Source organism: Marmota flaviventris, chromosome 4, assembly GCF_047511675.1.
Source record: "Marmota flaviventris isolate mMarFla1 chromosome 4, mMarFla1.hap1, whole genome shotgun sequence".
Lineage (NCBI taxonomy): Eukaryota > Metazoa > Chordata > Mammalia > Rodentia > Sciuridae > Marmota > Marmota flaviventris.
Window position 1 is genome coordinate 37,028,305 of NC_092501.1, and position 24,674 is coordinate 37,052,978.

The 24,674-nt window shown below is 40.4% G+C and overlaps 2 protein-coding genes across 2 annotated transcripts; both read right to left on the bottom strand.

Annotated features, from left to right (window-relative positions):
* Positions 1–4,740: 4,740 nt before the first annotated feature.
* Positions 4,741–11,124, bottom strand: Ifit5 (interferon induced protein with tetratricopeptide repeats 5). Its single transcript, XM_027939972.2, has 2 exons — positions 11,043–11,124; positions 4,741–6,919 (listed from the first exon to the last, which is right to left on the bottom strand). Exons 1-2 carry the CDS (start codon positions 11,045–11,047, stop codon positions 5,476–5,478), a joined length of 1,449 nt encoding a protein of 482 aa, XP_027795773.1. The 5' UTR covers positions 11,048–11,124; the 3' UTR covers positions 4,741–5,475.
* A 2,981-nt stretch (positions 11,125–14,105) lies between these two features.
* Positions 14,106–22,970, bottom strand: LOC114096449 (interferon-induced protein with tetratricopeptide repeats 1-like). The gene is made up of 2 exons (XM_027939961.2): positions 22,809–22,970; positions 14,106–16,742 (listed from the first exon to the last, which is right to left on the bottom strand). The coding sequence occupies exons 1-2, from the start codon at positions 22,811–22,813 to the stop codon at positions 15,350–15,352; spliced, it is 1,398 nt and encodes a 465-aa protein (XP_027795762.2). The 5' UTR covers positions 22,814–22,970; the 3' UTR covers positions 14,106–15,349.
* Positions 22,971–24,674: the final 1,704 nt, after the last annotated feature.

Genomic DNA, 24,674 nt, shown 5'->3' on the forward strand with positions numbered 1-24,674 from the left:
AAATATTTTCCAAGAGCACTTTCACAATTTGGACAAATTCTTTTCCTGAAGGGCAACTGCAGCTACTTCCCTGGGCAGGCTGGTCTAATAGGTAAGGAAAAGAACTTGGGCCCACATCAGGGGACTTTATGAGGCTTGACAGGATGAATTTACCTTACTGGAATTTGGACTCAGGGGCTTTGAGTCAATTGGTAAGAGCAGATTTCAGAGGTAGGGCAGTATACTGTGCAATGCAACTCAGAAAACTTTAAGTAGACCTATTGCATACCCAGTGCCATGAAGGATTGAATTACCAAACAAATACTCAAGAGATCAAGGAGTATCTGTTTAAGCCTGTTAGCTCAGTGACTTTTATTATGTTTGCTTCTCCCATTGTAGATCCTAGTATCTCAGACTTTGCTGCACAAGAGTGTCACCTCAGAAAGTTAAAAATCATGATGCTTGGATCACACCCTATGCCTATTAAGTCATTCCTGGGGGTGGGGAACCCAGACATGAATGTTTCATTTTTTGTTTTTTAGCTTCTCAAGTGATTCCAGTATGCAGTTTGAGGAGCAATGTTGTACACTCTTCACTATTCAAAATGTAGTCAAAAGAACATCATCATCATCATCAGCTTGTTTAAAGTACAGAACCTCAGGCTTCTGTGATACCTACTGACTCAGAATCTGTCTTTTAACAAGACTGTCGCATGATTTGCAAGAACACTAAAGTTTGAGAATTGCTACAGACCATGTTTCCCAAAGATTTGCTCTGTCTATGAGCATAGCTCATCTGCAGATTTCTAAAAACTAGGTAATTGATGAAGCATATCACCTTCTGATTCACTGTCTGAATCTGGCCTGATCAGAGTCTTCTGAATTATGTGGAATGCATTGGAATTACTATGTACTTTAAGGTAGTAAAAAAGCAGCTGTGTAGTCATAAGGCCACAGAAAAAGGTGTTGTGGGAGAAAGGGAGAGTTGACTCTGAAAAATGCAATTTTGTAATGTAAAAGGCTACGGTGCTTAGTGTGGGTGCACACGTTATGAGGGAGTTACTGATCTTTCAGTGGGAAACTGGTAATTTTTTTTTTTAGTTGTCAATGGACCTTTATATGCGGTGCTGAGAATCGAACCCAGTGCCTCACACATGCTAGGCAAGTGCACTACTACTGAGCTACAACTCCAGCCCCTGGTAATTTTATTTTTTTATAAATGCTTTTTTTTTTTTTTTTTTTTTTGTACTGGGGATCAAACCCAGGAGCACTTTAACACTGAGTTACATCCCCAGCCCTTTTTACTTTTTGAGACAGGGTCTCACTAAATTGCTTAGGGCCTCACTAAGTTCCTGAGGCTGGCTTCAAACTTGTCATCCTCCTGCCTCAGCCTCCCAAGCTGCTGGGATTATGGGTATGTACCACTGCCCCTGGAAACTCTGATAAATTAAAAAAAAAATAAAAAGAAGATTTCTCAAAGAATTGATGAAGTAGAATTTTGGAAAGGTAATCCTGGGTTAGCTCATTCTATTTCATTATGTGGCTCCAGAGCTGTAAGTCAGGCCTTACTCTGAGGTAAGATCTTCAAGCCTCTGACTCTTCATTGCTGTTTTATCTTGTTTGATTCTCTTTCCCTTTTTAATTTTTAATTTGTTTTAATTAGTTATACATGACAGCAGAATGTATTTCAACTCATTGTACACAAATGGAGCACAACTTCTTATTTCTCTGGCTTCACACATGCAGAGTCACACTGTTCATGCAATCATACATGTACAGAGGGTAGTAATGTCTCTCATTCCACCATCCTTCCCATCCCCACACCCCTAGGACCTACCCTGAGGTTCTGATTTAGGTCTGTGGTAGGACCTGGAAATTTTATTTTGGATGCTGGTACTGGGGATAGAACCAAGGGCCTAGTAATGCTAAATATATGCCCTACAACAGCTACCCCTCAGCCCTGGGAAAATCTGATTTTTAAAAAGACTCCAAACAGTGATTCCAATTTAGAGTTAGATTTAGGAACCACTGATACAATGAAAAGTGGACTGAAAATTAGGTCAAATCTGATTTTAAATCCTAGGCCCACCACTCAGTGGCTATGTGATTTTGAGAATGTTACTTAACCTCTCTCAGCTTTGTTCTATTCATTTACAGTGTTGAGACATTTAAATAAGATTAACATTTAAAAGTGACTAACATAGTAAATGAAAAATGCAAAACATTACCCTATGATGGTATCAGAGTGGGCCTTTTAAATTATAGTACATGTGTTTCTGTGTGTGTTGAGAGAATCATGCACACAAGCTCAACACATGGGTAACTAGGTTTAGTCCCTTCCTTGATGTCCAAGTCTTCCCATGCCCACTTTTATCAACCATTTTTTGTCACCTTGAATTTGGACTCATTTTGTTCAAGGACTGTGGACTTCAAAAAGCTGGTAGATAAGTTGGTGATGGCTTCCCAATTTTATTGCATGTATGTCATAACTTCAGGCACACAGCCATCTTTAGTACTTCAGACTCACATTCACATGCTAAATGCTTCTGGTTGTTTCACCCATTTTTTTAAGTTGTCTGAATCATAGTTGGCAGCCGTTGCTACACTGTAAATATAATTGCTTTTCTTGTCTGACCTTCCAGGAACCAATCTTGATGCACCCTCTATCATGCTTAAGTGGACAGAAATAGGACCTGACTGAGAATACCTGAAATTCCAGCAGAAAGTTTACTGTTAAGGACTTGAGCTTTTTTTTTGTTTGTTTTCCCTGTGTCAGGGATTGAACCCAGGGCCTTGTGTATGCTAGGCAAGCTCTTTACCACTGAGCTACAATTCTGGCTCTCCTATTTAAGATACTTGTGGGAGAGAGAAGTGTGGAAGAAAGGAAAAGTCTTTTTTTATTTCAATCTACATGTTGTTGGTATTTTGGGCAGCCAATATCAAACACTAATATTTTGGTGAGTTCACTTCTGTATCTTGCAGCATGTTTCTAGAGACATCAGAATTTTTCCATTCTTGGCTTTCAGGGTCAGCTGTGTGACTTAACTGATAAGTATGATACTTTCCTTGTCCTACAGGACATGATGGCTGATTTAAGAAGGGGAATGTTATCTAAGATTATTCTGTCACACCTGTACTTCCTACATGGTTATAAGAGGAGATATGCTCTTTTCCAATGGAAAGGAACATGAAAGCATGATAGTCATCTTAGACCACCAATTCAGAATGAAGTCAAGTTAGATAAATAAGGACTTTGAAAGTGGAGAGCAATTATATCTTGGTCACACTTGGATCAAGTCTTGACTGAAAACAAGATTTACTTTTGCTACTGTTTTGAAGCCGTTTAAGTTTGGTTTTCTGGTTTTTGCAATGAACAGTATTTTGTAAACAAGCTTTTTCTGAACAAGTTTTTAGAGCTATGGGGTCATCTGAATTGAAGCCCTGAATGCAACCAAAAGACAAAATATTTTCAAAAACCCAACTCGGATACAGCTCAGGTACAGGATGTGAAAGAGGTACCTTAAAATGGTATGTGTGGGTCAGGCATGGCGCTACACACCTATAACCCCATCTACTCAGTAGGCAGAGGTAGGATGATCACAAGTATGAGTACAGCATGAGTAATATTTAAAGAAGCAGTGGAGGGCTTGCCTAGCATGTGGAAAATCGCTCTTCATAAAGTGGGCTGACTTCTCTAGTTTAAGTTCTTTTGATGGAATGAATTAATTAATGTGTCAGGTGGCTTATTTGTGGATGCCATGATTGATAATGTTCATTTTAAGCTTTTACCTATAGGTACAAGTACATGATGCTATTGAATATTTTTCCACTTGGAAACTGTGAGCTGGTTGTTGCATTCAAACACAAACAAAATCAAAAACACTGAGGACTTCCACTCAAGCTGGTCTTTCTTCCCCAGTGTGAGGCAATCCTGCCTATTACTAAAAATTAAAAAATTTTAAAAATCACTCCATCTGTGAAGCTGATTCAGTCAAAGGGTAGGATAGGCAGGGCATTTGTGCCAACTAAGAGAATCACCAGATACCCATCATAAGTACCTATCATAGTTTTGAAATCATTTCTCTCCCAACTCCCACCTCCCAACTCCTGAAGGTTGCTGCCTGCATATATACTCTTCATTAGTGCTATTTTCCTGTATATCATTGTGAGCAAGCTGTGATTAATAAAGAACTGGAGTTCTGTGAACTAAAAAAATAAACACATAAGAATTTTAAGAATTACACTGGAAAAATGGAGAATTAAGCATACGGCATACTTTCCCAGTTATGCAGTGGTAGTTATACAACTGGTCTATCACCAAAGGTACACCATTAGAGAAGCCACACTGTAATATCCCAACTTAAGATGTTTTTAATCCCTCTTGGATAAAAGAATTTAGGAAATGACCCCTCAAGTTGAATATTAAAACTGAAAACAAAGCCTAACTATTCCTAAGGATCTACAGGAAAATCCTGAGATACGCTGACAATATGAAAATTTTGGACAAAAGAAAGTTTCACAGAAGTCACTTTGGAATACTAAAACAGTTAAACAAGGCCAGATTGGAAATGGGAGAGCCCCACCCAGTCCAAATCCAACTAATATACTGAAATCTTGGTAGTCTGGGAATATAGGTTAGAGATATCTACTTTATCCATTTGTTTATCAGTTCTCAATGTCTCAGCTGGTCTGCTTCTTATTTCAATGATCTTAACCTAAAAATACTGCAATTTTAATTGGAAAGAATAAGATTAACTCCATCTACATTCAGCATAGGTTTATTTTTCTAGTTAAAAAACACATAAAATGAGCTTAATGATATTCCATTATTCATTTTTTCTCATAATTTCTAGGTCTATACTGAACATTCAGGAAGACAATATTTTCAATTTCTTATAAATCCTCTAAGTTCTGTAGTATTTACAAATTGAGAATATCTTTTTTCTCCTATTATAGTTTCCCCCTTTTATTGAAGTCAACAAACTTTTTACTATTTTTCCAACAAAAAGAATTCTTCAGGTGACTTTCAGGTTGAAAAACATCCTTTTAGACTCAAAACATCTGTTAAGTGAAAGGTTCTGTTTTTTGCAAGCTATATAAGTAAGAGTTTAACACAATTTTGCATTCCTGAAAATATTTTCCTGACTTAGCTATCAAGTTTCTGTAGCATAAGCAATATGGGAAATTTCACAAAATTTAATCATAAAATTATTATAAATAGCAGAGAAAAGGGTGTCAAATCATAATGGCCATATCATTAAAAAAAAATAACAACAGCTGGACTCTTGCTGTTTCTTAATGAATTATGGAATTGTAATTAAAAAAAGAATTAAAACAGCAAAATTCATCGTAATGAATAGAAAATTTAAGTACAATGTCTAGAACATAGTTAACTCAAAAAATATTGGCTCTATAATGAAGATGGATCAAAACAATCAAAATACAAGAAACCAAAATGGGGGCGGGGAACTTAAACCACATTTCCTAGGGTAAGTATTTAAAAGGAAAGTTGAAGCTCACAGAGAGCAGTAAGGAATTCTGCATTTTCAGGATCAATCTTCTGGGCCCTCTTATAGTACTCAGCAGCTTGTCTCTTTTCTCCCTCCAGCTTATAAACAAACCCTAGGGCACTTAAACTCTGCACATCTAAAGCATTGTGACAAAGTCTCTTGGTAGCCAATTTCCTCAGAGCACTTATCAATTTGGTGCGCAAGGATGACCTGTCTTTGACCTTTAAGGCTTCTAAGTAATGGTAGATGGCAATATTTTCTGATTTACAGTGAAACTCCTGAAAGCGGCCATAGTGGTAGTGGATCTGGTGTTTGTGATCATCAGTTATATTCTCCAGATGAAGAGCTTTCTGGAAAATGTCCTCAGCATTGCTATACTGGCCTCCCTCAGCATACATGTTGGCAAGGTCTGTGTAGGCAAATGCAAACATAGAGTCTCGTTCCACAGCTGCTTTGAAATGAAATATAGCGGATGCAATCAACTCTTCGACCTTCAGTTTATCTTTTCCTTTAGGTCTGTTGCGCGTGACCTTCTTGATTTGGATCATTTGTGCCCTGTAGCAAAGCCCCATCTGGTGATGCAGGAAAGAAGAGGTTGGTGTCACCTCCAAAGCCTTTTTTAAAAGTTCAAGAGCTTTGTCCCAGGAATTTTTTCTCCTATAGAATTTAGCTGCATAACGAAGGACATAAGGCTGAGATGATACCTGGTCTAGGATTTCTTCGATATACTTTTCCCCTTCAGCTTCTGCATGAACATCTTGAAGCTTCAGGGCCAGAAAAACCTTAATGTAGCTGTTGTCCGGGTTCAGCATAACAGCCTTCCTCAGAGGTCCCAGAGAAAAGCTCTTTACAGACCCTTCTCTATCAGAATCATCCAGCCGATACACAGTGATGGCATAGCCAATGTTAAATTCAGGATTGTCAGGTTCTACTTTCAGAGCCTTCTCAAAAGCTGCTTTAGCTTTTTGGTAATACTTTCCTCCAAATTTCAAGAGTGCCCACCCTTTCTCACAGTCAATCTCAGGGCGCTCCAACTTGTAGTCAGAAGGACTGGACAATTTCCTGCAGACATTCCCTACCTTGTCTATATACTTCTGAACTTCCTCACGCTGGTCCATGTGGTAAGACACCCAGGCGTAGTTTCCCCAAGTGACCAGACTTCGTACATCTTTTTCATTTGAGTGTTCTCTCTGGATTATTTCTTCTGCTTGTTTCAAACACTCTAGGGCATCATTATTTTGACCTTTTAGATGTTTCACATAGGCCAGTAAATTATAAAGAACAAGTCTGGATTTTGTGGTAAGAAATTCAAGCTGTTGCCCAATTGTATCTTCTACATCAAACAGATCAATATCTTCCTTAAGTAAATTCCATGTAAAGTGACAGTCCAACTCTAACAGAACGGCTTTCAAGGAGTCCTTAGGAATTTCACTGTAAAAGATAAAATCTTTTTTATTTTTTGAAAAAATAAAGGGAATAATTTCTAAACCTTACCTACTGTTCTTTACATACCAACCAATTTTATCTTATTTGATCTTAAAACTAAAGCACTAGGATCTCATAACTTTATTCTGGTTTCCTTGGTTTATAGTTCTATCCCAGAAATATTTCATTTAAATTTTATTTTTCAGTGCTGGGGATTTAAACCCAGGGCCTTACACATGCTAGACAAGCACTCTAACCTTGATCTACATTCCTAGTCTTGGAAGGAGATTTTAAAGTAGGGAAATGGCAGCCTTTGGTCTAGGTTTTTAAAAATTCCTGTCTACTCTGTAAACAAAGAACAATAGGGAGTCAAGACAAAAAGACAGGGAAGCTATGTATTCATTAGAATATTTAGTGAAAGCCTATTATATGCAGGGTGCTATTATAAGTGTTGGGGATACAGAAGTGAACAAAATAAAATCATGACCTGATGCCACTTTCTAATGGGAAGGGGGTGTAACATAAAGACAAAACAATAAATGAAAATAAAGATTGAGATGATGATCATTACTAAGATAAGAAGTAAAGCTGGTGGGGTTGGGGTGGTGGCTAAAGAGGTAGAGCACTCGCCTACCATGCGTGAAGCACTGGGTTCTATCCTCAGCACCACATAAAAATAAAATAAAGATATTGTGTCCACCTATAGCTAAAAAATAGATATTTAAAAAAGAAAGAATACTGGAAAGGAAACAGGAGGTTGGTAAGGACTCTGCAAGACAGTTTAAAGTCAGATGGCCAGAGCAAATCTCCCTGACAGATATGAGGGAGGGTTGAAGAAATCCAAAAAGAGACAGTACAGACTTACTCTAGAGTTGCAGTAGAGGGTTTCTGAGGAGTGGATAGTCCTGTTTTGATCTTTTTTTTTTTTTTTTAGGGCTTTATCTTTGTAGTATTTATTATACAAATATATATGCATTTGTTTGTCCCCAGCTGTTTTACACCAAAGCTAGCATACTATACATGCTTTATGCACATCATATCAGTGTTTTAGAGATCTTCATGTTTTGGAAGGTTACATCTATTGTTATGATACATGGTTTATTTTTTTTTTAATTTTTATTGTTGGTTGTTGAAAACATTACATAGTTCTTGATATATCATATTTCACACTTTGATTCAAGTGGGTTATGAACTCCCATTTTTACCCCGTATACAGATTGCAGAATCACATTGGTTACACATCCACCGATTTACATATTGCCATACTAGTGTCTGTTGTATTCTGCTGCCTTTGTTTAATACAATGGTAAGGATGAAAACATTACTGGGATGGTTCCAGGGCATAATGAGAGGTGGAAATAAGAATATGGGGGGGGGGTACAGACCACTGTTTCCAGGAATTCTTATTATGATGGGAGTAAAGAAGTGCAACCTCAGGTGGAGGGATATATATATATTTTCCTAGTTTAAATCACAACAATCTTTCCTTTGGGATGGGCAAAGACCTGTTATGCCTGCTTGCACTCTTGGCCCCCTATGATCCATTCTCCAAATCAGCACCAATAAACTTTTGAAAAGGCAGAAAACTAAATTATGTTTCTTCTGCTTAAATAAGCCCAATTTTTAATCTCCCTTAATCTAAGGGCTTCCCTTAGATATTAATATAGCCCTTGCATTGTTCTACAAGCCCCTAAAGGAACTGGCCTTATCCATCTGTCCAACCTACTTCCCAACTTCTCCCCCCTTTTCACTTTTTTTTAGATGAATTGAATTCTTCCAGTCTTGGGCACAGAAGTTTCAGGGCTTTATCACCTATTGTTCTTATTACACCTGATATGTTCTGCTTCCAAATCTTCACATGACCAGCTTTTCTGTAACTCAGCACAAATATTTCCTACCCAAGAGGCTGCCTGTGACAGAGCTATCTAAAAATTTCCCCTTCCAATTTAGTTCACTCTCTATTCTACTGTTTTATTTTCCTTATACCTCTTATCAGTTTTGAATTATGTTATTTACTCACTTATCTGCTGTTTGTCTATTTCTTCCATTAAAATATAAATCCCTTGAGAGTAAGTACTTTGTGTTGTTTTATTTTTTCACCTCTGTGTATACCAGGCACATAACAGAAGCTCAATCAATATTTGTTGAATGAATGAATCCACTTATATACTGTCAGCTCCTAGTGTGTCCAGCACAAGTTTAGCATAAAAAGCACCTAAAGTTCAAATGAGGGAATTCTTGCCAGTTCCACCCTTCCAAATGATGGCTCCAAACTCCTCCCATTTCAGTGGTCTCTGTCCCACTTGTTTTATATCCTTGCTTGCTGTCTAGCTCTATGTTTGGGTTTGAGAATAGATCTTGGACTACTGCATTTGACCCAGAGATTCAGACTGGGAAACCTGTAAAGACTGCACCTTGGTAATTATTCCTTCTCTGGTGTAATTACACTAAAAGCATGACAAGATGCACCATGTCCTTACAGCCCAACCAAATTCATGACAATGTGGCCTTACTAGTCTTCTGCCCATCATAGAGTCAAATAAACACTTGCCTTTGTTCATAAGATTTCAATCAGCCCGTCCAAGGAAGAAATATTAGGAATACAGCTGTGAGATTTCAAAAGGGACACTGAGACACTAAAGTGCTTTGCTCAGATGGTGGGGAACTGATGCTCAATTGGACATCATGAGAAGTCCTACTGTTTAAACTTCATCTGGTTAATTTTGTGGGTGTGGAGTATCTGGGCATTGAACTCAGGGACACTTGACCACTGAGCCACATCCCAACCCTATTTTGTATTTTATTTAAAGACAGGGTCTTTCTGAGTTGCTTAGCAGCTCGCTTTTTGCTGAGGCTAGCTTTGAACTCTTGATCATCTGGGATTGCAGGCGTGTGCCACCCTCTGGTTAATTTTTTAACTTTGATTCTGGAAAACTGGTACAGAGGCTATGAGAGCTGATAAACCAATTTTATCTTTGGGAGACAGACCACAGTGGGGCCAAACCCTCTTCTAGTCCATCCCGCACAAAATGCAATACATCCCATTTTCCTAGTTGTTTCTTTCTTTTTAATATTTATTTTTAATTACAGGTGGACACAGATCTTTATTTTATGTGGTGCTGAGGATCGAACCCAGTGCCTCACGCTTCACGCATGGTAGGTGAGCCCTCTATCACTGAGCCACAACCCCATCCCTTCCTGGTTGTTTCTTCAAGCCCTTTTCTGATTACCTATTTCATTTCTTACAAATGTTAGAAGTGAGGCACTTAAACTTGTTTTTCTAACTTGTTATAACGACAATAATGATAGTGACACTTAACATTTATTGTGCAACTATTATGTGCTAAGCAACTAACCCTTCCCACAGACCCCAGAGCTGGATGCCACTAATTTTTATAAAAAACAAACTTGTAGCGCTTTAGACAACGGATTGGATGGAACACGAAAAATCCGTCCGTGGTACGAGGATAGCGCCCAGAAAGGGTAGCGTTCAAGAGCCGGATAACGGAAAGGCAAATGGTAGTGGAAGCAAACGTGACGCCTGGAGGCTGCGGCGAAACCGCGAGTGCCACGCGGGGGGCACGAGCTGGAAGGCGGCCTGGGAAGGTGACCAGCGCCACGCAGCCGCCGCCTCGCACGGCCCCGGGGGCTTCCCGGGCAGGAAAGGAGGGCTTGCGGGCGCTGACGAGCGGGGGCGACGGCCGCCGGCGCTGCACCGCCTCAACTGCGGCGGCTGAGAACAGCGCGGCGAGGAAACCGGCCTCGGGGGGCGTCTCCTGGCCACCCTCCGCGACGGTCCCGGCCGCAGACCCTGGCAAGGGACGGGCTCCTGGGGGCCGTCGCCCTGCCCTCCGCCCTGCCCGTGCCGCTTTCAGAGCCCGCGGGAGGAGGTCGGGACTCGCGGGCAGCGTCCTTTTTGCCATCTCCGCGGCCCTCCGGGCTTCGGACGCCGCCTGCCGGGACGGGACTCCGGGGAGCGTCCCAAACACAGACGCCCGGCAGCCCCGCGCGGGGGGCGCGTCCCCTGGAAGGGCCGCAGCGCTGCCCTGGGAACGAACACGAGAGCGACAACGGTTTCAAACAAAGGCGGACGCAGCACTTGAGAGAAGCTAGGCTGGGAAGCCCTTACCTCATGGCGGCGGGGCTCTGCGGGCCGTCCGAGGCGGCGGTGCCCTCGGGCTCGCTCCACAGCACCCGGCACCACGGCTACAGCGGCGGGCGGACGGGAGGCGAGTGCGCGTGCGCGCGCTTCCCGCCTGGCGTGGGCAGCGCGGGGACTCGGCCGCGCGCAGGTCTTTGTTAAAGGCTGGACCCGAACGGGAAAAGAAAACTGGAAACCGAATCTGATCCCCTTGGGCGCCGAGACCCGCTCCAGAAACCGAAACTTAACGCGAGCGCGGACCAGCCGCGGCCAAACCTTTGCCGAGCGCAGGGTCGTTCTGAGTTTGCAGCAGGGCCTCTGACCTGCTGAATTCATGTGCCTCTCGGTTAACTGTCGAATTTTTATCCATCATTATTTTAAGCAAAAGCATCAGGAGATTGTTCAGCATTATTTTTGTTGCAATTGTGGTAAAGATGTTCTCTCCAGCTCTCTACCATCTAAGTGAATCTAATGTCTCTGCTTCCGTTCCTGTCTTTTGATTCAACCAGCAACACTGCAGCGCTGTACACCGCGGTTCTTACTTGGTATATTTAAAACAGGAAAAGTTTGTTGTCAAAATGCATATACATTTTAGGCTTTACAAAGAGGTGTACATTTCCACTCACAGTTGTATGAGTGTTATACTTCCTTGCCCTTGCTGCGGCGCTTTGTGCAATAAGGTCCCAATGAAGATAAGGGGTGGGGGTTGAATTGGGGACCTAAGCAGAAAGTGTCATATTCCCATACATTAAGGTTTCTGTGCTCATTGGATTCAGACATTCGTTCATTCAACAGATTTTATTGAACAACTGCTAAGAGCCAGACTTGGTTCAAAGTACTGTCAACATAGCAATAAATAAAACAGATGAGGCCCATACCTTCATGGAGTTCATTTCTGGTGTGGGGTGATAAAGACAATAAGCAAAACCTATTACATGCTGGTGCTACGGGAAAAGTCGAGCAAAGAGAGGGGTGGGGGTGTAGAATGTTTTGTAAATATGGTGGTAAGGGAAGGTTTCGCTGAGGAGATGGTCATTGCACAAAGATCTGAAGGGGATGAAGGAGTGAGCACTGTGGATATGAGACTGGAGAAAAGCATTCCAGGTAGATAAAAAGGTAGGTGCAAAGGCCCTCAGGGGGGAACATACTTGGCAAACATGAACTTTGTGGTCAGAAATTAGGTGGGAGAGAACATGCGCGTGGTAGGCCTGTAAGTTAGAGTAATACTTACCTGAAGTCTGAAACCAAATTTTAGAAAAGGTACTCACAGATTTATTTTGCATTGAAAAATAAACCCAGAATTTCCGTCTTGCTAAGATTATAGAAAAATTTGATAAAGCTCTGATGTTTGAAAAGTTTTCCCATACACCCATCATTTTCTTCCCTTTCTGTGTTCCTACTTCTTCTTCCCTTTTCTTAGCTGTGTATGGGCTAAGAAATAGTTTTTGTTTATAGAAGTTTAAATGACTAAGCCATCAGTGGTTAAAAAAAAGTCAAAGGGAAAAATTCTCGGATATCTACTTACATTGTTTAGGAAAACACAAATCATCTGTAAAAAATGTTAAAGGACTATACATTATCAGGATTGAAAAAAAAAAAAAAAAAAAAAGACCTGGCTGTTGAGGGAGTATGTTGAACATGCTGAAATTACTACATGGAATTTGAATACCAATTTTTTTTAAACAGACGGTTGAACTGAGCAAATCTTGAGAGAATCAATAATTCATTGTCTTTTGAACATTATGTTTATCAACATGTAAAATACAACAACTGGAGAAAAGGGGAACAGAAAATTAAACACAACTGTTGTAAAACCTGCTTGGGAAACAAACATAATAGGGATTCCCAAAGTAGTCCTTCAGAATAAACACTGACTGTCAATAACTTCCAAGAAGTAGATGAAGTCAGACTTTCTCAAACTTGGCACTAGTAACATTTGGGCTGGATAATTCTTTGTTGTGGGAAGCTGTCCAGTACATTCTAGGCTCTTTAAGCAGCATTCTTGTGTTCATCCACTAGATGGCAGAAGTACCCCACAATTGTGATTCCTGCCGCGCCCCCCCCCCTCCCCCCCCCACGCAACAACAACAAAACCCTTCTGACCTTGTCAAAGCCCTCTGGGAAGCAAAATCCTCCCGTCTCACTACCCTCACCCCACCAGGGTTGAGAATCCCTGCTGTAAATAATACCATCATTTATATTTCTAATTAAAAATAATTATACTGCCTGCAAGTGATCTGAGGCAGACTTCAGGTCAGAGAGGAAAAATGAATACAGATCAGGAGATGTTGGGCATATATTGATATTTAGGAGGAAGAGGCCTAAGTAAAAGTGGAGGTTTCAAGGAGTATGTCCTTTAGCATGGAACTTCAGGGTGGAAGTGGTTGCCATCACATTTGGTTTAGTTGGAGCAAGACACATAGCTGTGACCACAGGCTGATGATGGTGGTTAAGGTTTGAATATGGTTTGTGAGTATGTCCCCAGCATGGTGATGTTAACAGGTGGTGGAAGCTTCAAGAGGTAGTGCCTAGTGAGAGGTTGTAAAAATGACCCCTCTTCCCTCTCTGACTTCCTGTCTGGCTGTGTGATTGCTTCCTTATCTGTGTACTCCATCATATCATACACCCTGACATGGTACAGTTTTTTTGGGGGGGGGATGACCTTGTTAGAGCCTATGCTATCCTATTTGAATTTTTAGCCTCCAAAACTGTGAGCTAAGTAGATCTATTTTCTTTATAACTTACCTAGCCTCAAATATTTTGTCATAGTAACAGAAAATGGATGAATAGAGTAGGTAATACTAGTTGGAGGAGGATATAGGGTAGACTGATTCCCGAAGCAGTTCATGAGAATGGAATACACTGGTGGCTAGAGTGGTCCACAATGGACTGGATCCTACAGTGAAAGCAATTAGCAAAGGCCTGGGCTTGGGCACCTCAGGAGTCAATCTAAATAAGAGTACCAACTGAGGATCTGTCAGTCATTTATTTGTGCCGCAGTCCTGCTGCAGCAGAATAACCAGGGGGTGACGAACAACTTGTGTACGTTGATACAGCAGGAGTGGGAGCCGTTTATTGCAGGACAGGAGCGGTATTTATACATTCCGCACAGCTTATCTTAATTAGCATAAACTAGATACATCAGTCAACCAATAAGGAATCTCCACACTTAATGGCTTGTTTTTGTTACTTCTCAAACCACTCCCTCTGGCATTTTGCCAGGCACCATCCAGACTTGTTTACGAACTCTAACATTCCCCTGGCAAAATGCCAGGTGTTATTTTTGACTTGTTTACAGACTCTAACATATTTGGAAGTAATAAGTTCCTAAAATTCAGTTGCCAACTTAAACAGACTTCTTGGTAATGCCTAGAGATGCTCATGTATAAGTTTGTCAGTAGTATTTTCAATACAAAAGAGCACCTAAGTTTCAGGATTTGCTATGTGTTGTTTTTCTCTGGAAAACATCCAGACTGTATCACACTGTAGTATTATTCAGCACCAAGAAGTGCAAATACCTCTTCCAGAATTGAGAAGAATGAGAAAGAGAGGTGCTGTTGAGTTAACAAAAAGACATTATCTAAGTGTGCTACTTGGAAATGGTCAAACCTACCTTGAACAACATATTATGCAATCCTGAGATTTGCTTTGCATCAGTGAGCTCTGCTTTCAAATTGTTTTACCTCCTTTTCATATTTCTTGACTTAGATCAATAGATTATCAGTAAGTAACTTAAATAGTGCTTCAGATAAAATGGCATAGTACAAGAGAAACTCCCTGGGACAATTTGATAGTAAATTAAACCTGAAATATGGAGAAAGTCCACTTTTAATTATGTACCTGTTTCTTTGACTAGATCATAAGCTGCATGAAGTTCAGGAAAAGCATTTGCTGTTCACCTTAGTATTTTTGGTATATATTACTATAAACTACTTGTTGATAAAATGAATTAATTAAACATGTTGTGTATGCAAGTTCAGTGTCTTTACTTGCTACCAATCTGCTCAGTAAACTTTTATTTTACTAAATAGCATTCACACAAATGTTGTCTCCCCCCCTCTACACACACACACACACCACACACACACTCACACACACAAACATTCTGTTTCACCATTTTCTAAATACAATTTAAGTCTGTTTAAGGTTATATTAGGTTTTGAGTAATTGTTTAAAAATTACATCATTACAATGAATTACACAGAATGTTTCTGAAAGCAGCAAACAGAATAGATGATTATAGTACATATTAACCTAAAAGAGAATAAAATGTGAAAGTGGCTAATATTCAGTGCCTAAGGACCATGTCCCACAGTTTTCTCAGAATCAGCAGCCAGGCTCAGGGCCCGTTCATAGTAATCCAGGGCTTCATTTATTTTTCCTTTCAATTTGTAGACAAAACCAACAAGGCTCAAGCCTTCCAGGTCAAATGCATTTCTCTGAAGTTTCTTTAAGGCCAATTTCTCCAAAGACTTCATACTTTGATTCCTTGAATGTGATTCTTTTTCTGTTTTTATTGCTTTTAAGTAATGCCTAATTGCATCATCTTCAGATTTCTTTTGAAATTCCTGAAATTGGCCATAGTAGAAATGTGCATCTACCAGTACTTGATCCTCATCTGTTTCCATCAATAACAATTTTTGATAGCTGTCTTCGGCTTTTCTGTAATCCTTTGCTTCAACATACATACGTGCCAAGTGCAGAAGAGCAAGAGCAAATGTGGGCTTTTGTTGCAGAGCAAATTCAAAATGAAATATGACTAATCTTACTATTCTGTCCACATGTTCTCTATCCTGCATGTTTTTAGCTTGCTTTATTTGGAACAGTTTTGCCCTGTAGCAAAGCCCCATCTGGTGATGCAGGAAGGCAGAGTTGGGTGTTGACCGCAAGGCCTTCGCTGAGAACTGAATAGCTTTATCCACACAGCCTTTTCTTCGGTAAAACTTGCTCGCATATCGAAAGACATAAGTCTGGGAGGAGGTATTGTTCAGAGCTTCCTCAATGTAGTGTTCTCCCTCAGTTTCCTGTCCTATATCCTGGAGCTTCAGGGCAAGGAGAACCTTAACATATGTATTATCTGGATTTAGCTGGACAGCCTTTCTCAGGGGGCCAAGAGAAATTACATTATTGTAATTCAGGCGGTAGACAGTGATGGCAAACCCCGCATAGAATTCAGGGTTTTCAGGCTCCACTGCCAGAGCCCTTTCAAAGCAGGCCTTGGCCCGCTCATAATTCTTTCTCCCACACTTCAGCAAGGCCCATCCTTCCTCACACTCCATCTCAGGAGACTCCAGCCTGTAGCAGGAGGGACTTGCGAACTTCTTGCAAGTGTCCTCCACCTTGTCCAGGTAAGTCTGGGCTTCTGCCAATCTGCCCATGTGGTGATACACCCAGGCACAGTTGCCCCAGGTCACCAGGCTCCTCAGGTCCGCCTGGTCTGCGTGCTCCCTCTGGACCAAGTCTTCAGCTTCTCTCAAGCTCTGCAGGGCTTTCTCATCCTGGCCTTTCACATGCTTCACATAGGCCAGGAGGTTGTGAATCCCCACATTGTTTTTCGTGTCTAGGAACTCAATCTGTTCCAAGATCCTGCTTTCTAAATTCGGTATTTCACTGTCTTCAAATTGCAGATCCCACGTGAAGTGACATCTCAACTGCCACAGCCTGTCCTGGATCTCATCAGTGTTCTCACTGTGAAACAAAAGCAGATTTTATTTTTTGAGTAAGGAACAGCCATAAGAAAAAGCCCAATAAAACATCCTGTTCAATTTTAGTTCTTATTCTGAAAGTGTCACATTTACAGAAATTTTACTTAGAGTTCCCTGGATTTTTAAAATATGCAGGAACAATGAATGTAAATTGTGTGGCTTTCTAAGGTGTTTCCAGCCCTTTCTAGGCAAGTAACCACTCTGTTCTTCAAGGTCACATTTGCAAAACTGTGATAACATTAACACTTGTCATGCTAGGCTCCGAGAGGATTCATAAGTCTACATATGGAAACTATTAAAGTTTATTTTATGCTATGTAAAACTTATTATTTAACTGAAAACAACAGAGACCAGTTAGAAAGGCAGAACTCCAGTAAACATTATTGACTTCAGGACTATACTGTGCATGGTATTCAACCAATGAAGATGACTGAAATGAGAAAATATTTGACAGTTTTTTTCCCCTTCACTTTTTACTTGGAAATAATGATAGGTTCACAAAAGTTGTGAACATAGTACAGAGATACAATGTATCTTTCACCCAGTTTCTCTCAATGATAAGTTACACAGCTATAGTACAAAATCAAAACTACAAAATTGACATAGCACAACAATGAGTTTAGGTAACTTGGCTATTTTTTCATGTGAGTAAACCTCTAGAACCGCCACCTTGATCAAGGTACAGAATCACCTCATTACCACAACATCACCTCAAGATACCCCTCTATAGTCACACCTGCGGCCTTCCATTATATTGTTGAATTGACATAATTACAGACATGAAGAACTCTTCATGTCTGTAATTATGTCAATTCAACAATATAATGGAAGCTTGGTTCAGTGATTCACAGCTGTAATTCCAGCTACTCAGGAGAATGAGTCAGAAAGATAAAGTTCAAGTCCGTCCCGGGCAACATAGTGAGATCATGTCTCCATATAACTTAAAAAGGGCAGAGGGTGTAGCTCAATGGTCAAATGCTTGCCTAACATGTGTCAGGCCCTGGATTTAATCTCCAGCATTTCCCAAATGTCATTTAAATGGATAATGTCATAGAAAGGGGTGGTTCAACACATGAAAATCATTCATGTAATATACTGTTTTAATCAACTGTTGTGTCACTGTGACTAAAAGACCTGACAAAAACAATATAGAGAAGAAAAAGTTTATTTGGAGCCGCAGGAAGGCAGAGTTGGGTATTGCCCACAAGACCTTTGCCAAGAACTGAATAGCTTTATCCACACAGCCATTTCCTTAGTCAAACTTGCTCACATATTTTAATACATTTGAGATCTCAATACACTTCAGAGGTCTCAGTCCATAGACAGCTGACTCTACTGCTCTGGGCCCGAGGTGAGGCAGAACATCATAGCAGAAGAGTGTGGCAAAGGAAAGCAGCTCAGGACATGGCAAATAGGAAGCAGAGACAGCTGTTCTCACAAGGGACAAAATGTAAATCCCAAAGGCACCCCCCCCTACTTCTTTTAGCCACACCCTACCTGCCTATAGTTACTACCCAAATTAATACATATCAATGGATAAATTCATTGATTAATCTCTGAACATTCTTGCATTGTCTCACCACATATGGGACACCTCATATCCAAAACATAACACATACCATAAATGGAATGAAAGAAGAAATCACAACTGTCCAAATTAATGCAGAAAAGCAGCTGGAAAAAAATAATAAAACCAGAAACATTTGCATGATGAAAACACTCAACAGAGAGTAACTGAAGGAAACTTCCTTGACACAGTAAAGGCTCTTTATGAAAACCCCACAGATGTAGTCATCCTGAATGGTGAAACACTGAAAACTTTTCCTCTAAGATCAGGACTAAGTCAAGTATGCCTCCTTTCATCTCTTATATTCAACATAGATCTTATATGTGCAAGACCCTCAGGATTCTGCACACACACAAAAATGTTACAACTAATAAGCAAATTAGGCAAAATGGAAGGACATAAAATCAATATGTAAAATTCAGTTGTGTTTCTATATACAATAAAAATCCAAAAACAAATGAAAAAAATCCCACTTGCAATAACATAGAAAAGAATAAAATACCTTGAAAAAAATTAACTAAGGTGATAAAAGACTTGTACACTGAAAACTACAAAATGGGCCAGATGTGGTGGCTCACACCTGTAAACCCAGCTACTTGGGAAGCTAAGGCAGGTAGTTGGATCACAGGTTCAAGGCCACTTTGGGCAACTTAGTGAGACCTTGTCTCAACATATAAAATAAATAGGGCTGGGGATATAGTTTTGATTTTAAAACTTACTACAAATCTACAGAAATCAAAACATTCTGGTATGGGCATCAAGACCATATGAAAGACTGCAGAGATATATAGACTACTGGAAGAGTATGGAAAGTAGAGCAATGTAAGAGAATAGAGATCCCAAAAATAAATCCTTGAATATATGGTTGTATTAGTTAGCTTAAGCTGCCATAACAAAATATCATCATCAACTAGGTAGCGTAAACAACAGAAATTCATTTTATCACAGTTCTGGAAGTTAGAATTCCCACATCAAGGTGCATGCCTTTATGGATCAAAAACCTAAAAGTGAGACTAAAACTATAAGCTTTGTAAAGAGAACATGAGCGAATAGCTTCATGACCTTGCATTTGATAATGCTTTCTTGGCTTTGATCCCAAAATCACAGGAAATGTGTGTGTATGTGTGTGTGTGTGTGTGTGTGAGAGAGAGAGAGAGAGAGAGAGAGAGAGAGAGAGAGAGAGAGATACTGGACTTTATTAAAATTAAGAACTTTTGTTCATCAAAGAACACCATTGACAGAGATAACACAACTCCCAGAGTGATAGAAAATATTTGCAATCACTATATGAAATGGGATGCATATTCAGCATGTGTAACAACCTCCCATAACTCACCAACAAAACTACAAGAGACCCATTTCACAAATGGGCAAAGACCCTGAAGAGACATTATCCAAGGAAGAGTTACAAAGGGCCAGAAATTACAAGAAAATATGCTCAGCATCCTTAGTCACTTGAAGAACACAAATCAAAGCCACAAAGAGATCCAACCTCTTACCTGTAACTGAGCAATAAAAAAAGGGGGGGGGAGGAACATAGCCAGTGAATTGTGAGGATGTAGAGAAATTGGAACCCTCATACATTGCTGGGTGAGAATGTAAAATGGTAGAGTTATTATGGAAAAGAGTTTGGCAGTCCCTCAGTAAGTTAAATTTACAATTGCCATATGATTCACTACAGAATATATTTTTTTATTGAATTACACATCAGAATATATGCTCAAAATAATTGAAAACACCACTTGTATATTTATATTCATTCTCAGCACCATTCACGATAGCCAAAAGGTTAAAACTATGCAAAAGTTCATTAATTGATGAATGGATAAATAAAAAGTTATATACCCACAAAACTGAAAAAATTTTAGCCATGAAAAGCAATGAACCATTCACACCTGATATAACACATGTGTACATTAAAAACATTGGGTTAAATGAAAGAAGCCAACCGTGAGTACCCTGTTTTGTTTTTGTAGGTGGGAGGGCAGTGGTTTGAGAGGGCTCTCATGATAGTGTCTACAAACTCTAGTCCAGCTCTGATGAGACTTCAAGCATTTGTTCATGGATGTTTGCAGTGTGTCTTCCAAGGGTACATCTATATTTGGGTGGACAGTCCAATGCCTAAATATCTGACCCATGACCAGGTGCCCCCTTATAGCAAATCTGTAGACACTGGCAAAATCCATAGTTTTTCTGGCTTTGTCCTCTTCATTCACACCTGAGCATATACTCTCTGAGGCAGCTCTGACCTGGAAAGAAGTTAACTGCAGGTTTGTTACCCAGGTGAAACACAAGAGGGCAACTCAAACAACAAATGAAATAACAGAAGAAGTCCACCACTTATAAATCCCAGAGAAAAGAGGGCAAGATGCCTTTCAGGGACAATAGGAAGTAGGGAACTTCAGGGACATTGATGCTCAACCAGTGGGTGGGGACCAAGAGAGAAAGAATATCACTAGGCTCTTCTCATACGGGCCCAATCCTTTATTAGGGTCCAAGACATCACTCAGGTGGGAATCCTGCAGAGAGTTCTAATTGGTGGGCTTAGAGCAAGTTGGTTCCAGTTCTATGGGATCATGGTGTCACTGAGAGGTGGATACTGTGGCATATCTGCCCAGTCTGGGAAGGGCTTAGGGGTGAGTAGGATGAATCTCCTAAGGAATTAATTATTGACCGGTCCCAAAGGGAGGTCCCACAAAACTGGTTACCAGGAGAAATTTGCAGAAGGCAGATGTCTGGATCAGTCACCCTGAGGAGCTGGGAGGTAGTAAAGAACCAGGAGCTGTGTCAAGAGGAACTTCACTCAGCTTCCACATGAGAAAGGCCAACTCGTCTTCAAAATGGAGGCTGAAGGCAACATAAAATTGAAAGAATCCATTCCAGCCACATATTGTATGTGTCCATTCATATGACAGAGCCAAACAGGCAAATGCAGAGACACAGAAAGCAGATGAAAGTTTGCTGGGGCCTGAGAGAGGGCCGAGTAGGAAGTGACAATGTGTACGAGGTTCTTCTCACAGTTATTAGATGTCCTTAAACTACGTGATCGTGGTGATGATGCTCACACAGCATGGTGAAGGTGCTAAATACCAGTGAATTTTAGAGTTTGAAAAGTTAAAGATGACAAATTTTGTCTTACATGTTATATTATCCTAATAAAAAGACTCATGCTGCTAACCTAAATAGAAATTTTACAAATTATATAACTTAAATATTATATATGACACATATAATTTTTTTCCTAGCATAGGTTGAAATTAACGTTAAATCATCAAAATGTAACAACATATTAGGATGCCACCTGAAGTGATGTCATGCAAACCCACTGTGATTCTATGGGAAACTTCAGTTTAACAGTTTAATAAACAGACTTATTCATATCTAAACTCTACTTCTTATTGTCTGTGTAATCACTACATTTTGAGATCTAAGATTCCATATTGCAAAGTCATAATATAGGTACCTGCCTCATTGGTTTTTTTTGAAGATTAAATATAATAATTTATATTATACTGTTGGAAGCCAGACTGGCACTTAATAAGCATTCAGGGAGTGATAACTATTTTTACAATGTTTATGCTTAATTGATTATTTTAGGCAGTGACTAATCTGTTTTTGCAGGAGGGTTGATCATAGACCTGTGATTGTGTGATTTCTGGAAATTCTTCCCCTCCCAATTTTTTCCCAGTGGAACTCTGAGGGGACATTTGCAAGTTAATGTTAACTAATGATTTTTTATCTGCTGATCTCAGGAGTTACTTGATTCAGGATTCAGTTGGGACCATAGAGAAATTCCCATTGGGCCTTTCTGGTAAGGAAGATGTGAATGTTCTTAAGCACAGACCTCCAGCCAACACCCATGGACAGGTGGATGCCAAGGACCTGCAGGGACTGGAGGTCACAGGAACTATGATCTGCTCACCTTCAGTCTAGTCAGAGCTTCATCAGAGCTGGCCCCTCAGAAGGTGAACTGAGGAGTCTCCAGAGGAAGGCCATGAGCTTCTCACCCCATCCCCACAGTATCTCCCCAGACATCTGGGAGGCTCCATGAACCTCACACTACTGTGTGGGTCCTTTCCCACCAAAATGAGGAGTGAGGAGAATGAGATGTCTCTAACCTGACAACCTGATCTCTTTTCCCTAGATGGGCAATAGTGTGAGGAAAAAGAATTTCTGATTCTGGAATCATTTTCTCTCTTCTTGCAAAACTCTTTTCCTCTGTCCTAGTCTGCTTCAGGAATTGCATGAATGTAGCTACATAAGTTCAACAGAAGTGAAAATGCCTACACTAATACAACAGCTTAGCTGTGGCTATAAATGTCCTTGCATGTGTACACACACACACACACACACACACACACACACACACATTATGAGTGGATAATCAAATAGAAAAATTAGAAAGCTTGATCTCAGAGAACTAACTTGCTGAGATAGTATTAACACTTAAATATAATGGCCAAAAAGCAAAGAAATCCTTACCTCATGGTTGCTGTGAATGAGGCTGCAGTTCTGCAGTGTTTTCAGTTCGGTGGGCTTCTCAGAGATCTGGTGGTCTGTCTGTAGATATGCTCATAAATTGGAACCCCAGGACAGGGATTTATAAGGAACAGATGATGTAATCTGCAGATGTGTCCTTGCAATTGAAGATTAGAAACTGAAAGTGGAAAGTGAAACTAAGCCTGGCAAATTCCTGCTCATAGAAATTGAAACCTCAGCGGAGGTGGAGATTCCTTCTTTGTTTCCTCCTGAGAACTGGTTGAGAGAAGGCTGGTGACAAAGATTGTCCTGAGGTGTGAATTCCTGTCTCCCAGCCTGGGGGACATTCTGGGTGTAAGGACCTGGAAGTTACTTCAGAGTCCTCTGAGTCAGGAGGACCTATGAAAATGGCTGTGTGAACTTGGAGAAGTCATGCCTCCCCCTCTGCTCCTGTTTGCTCATCTGGAACCAGGGATTGTTCAGATATGGCATAAAATTATGTAATTCTCTGAATAGGAATTTTATTCCAAGAGTACTGCCTTTCTCTGAGAGGTGTGTGTTACTAAGTGTTCTATCCATTGCTTACCTTCTGGAGAGTGCTCACTGTCATTAAGCATCTATGTAACCTCTTGCTTATTCATAGGAAGAGAGAAGCCCTATGTGCCAGCAGCCTCCTGAGCCTTCAAACAGATCATATTAGGACTGAATGACGATGTGTTTCCCAATGCTGATGCTCTCTAATCTAGCCACCTAAGGCAATGGGATTCCCCAGAAATGGTTCTCATAGCCATGCATATGAGAACATTCTTCCTCTTGGTGTCATGAAAACTATCCTTGCTCTGCTTTTACCTACCTGTGCAATCTTCTTAGTTTGTGAGCAGAGCTCAGGAAGAATACCCCTGTGCTGAGTGTGAGATTATGGGTACAGCTTTGGTTCTTTTTACTGATGTTCTGCTGAGCTCTGCTTTTCCTAACTTTCTCTGGAAATTTCTCCCTTTTCCTGGCAGGTGTGGTGAAGTCATGGCTCTCCAGTAGCTTACAGAGAGCAAACTCACCCCAGCCTCAGTTCATTTAATAATGGCAAAGCCCTTTATTGGGAGGAGGTGTCAGACTTGCTTCCCTGGAAAACTGAATCTGAATGTGCTGGGCTTGTCATGTATAATTTGGATACTACATAATTTTCCTTGTGGCTTTGTGATGGTTTGGAACCACCATGAGCACAGAAGACAAAAAACCTGAGGCCTTAGCTTTGACCTGTCATTCATTAGAAGAAGAATTGTATTCAGAAAGGCTGCAGAACACCAGAGGCCTTAATTCCCCAACCTGTCATTCCTTTGATAGGGAGGCATTTTTTTTTTCTTTCTCCTTCTTTCCACAGTTTCAACAATCTTATCTCAATGACTGGGAGGGCCATAAGAGCTAGTGCACCTCAAGATTCAGAACATTGATATCATAAGGTCTCTAAGAAGAAACTAATTATCAACTGATCCATATCTTCCATAAGGAAGAAATTTCTTTAAAAAGTATGACACTCGTGACAGATAAGAAATACCAGGCCCAAGGCACCTCAGCAACTTGTTCAAAAGCTGCCCTTTCCTTTGAGGAGTGGCTTAGTTCCCCTTGTCAATCAGTGCTGTCTCCCTTCCACTGAAGGCTCAATCCAAGCTTTCCCTCTGTAGGCTCCTAATACCGGGCTCAGTCTCATATCTATCATTTCCCAGCCCAAAGTTCCCACCTCTGGTTAATGGTCTGAAAAGAATAAAAATAGCGGACTCTTGTTTATAAACAGAGGTGAATATCAAGCAGTCAGGCAGAGGCAGAGAGAATTGGAGATAAGAGATGGAAATTTCTGAAGGTGCCTTTTGCCCA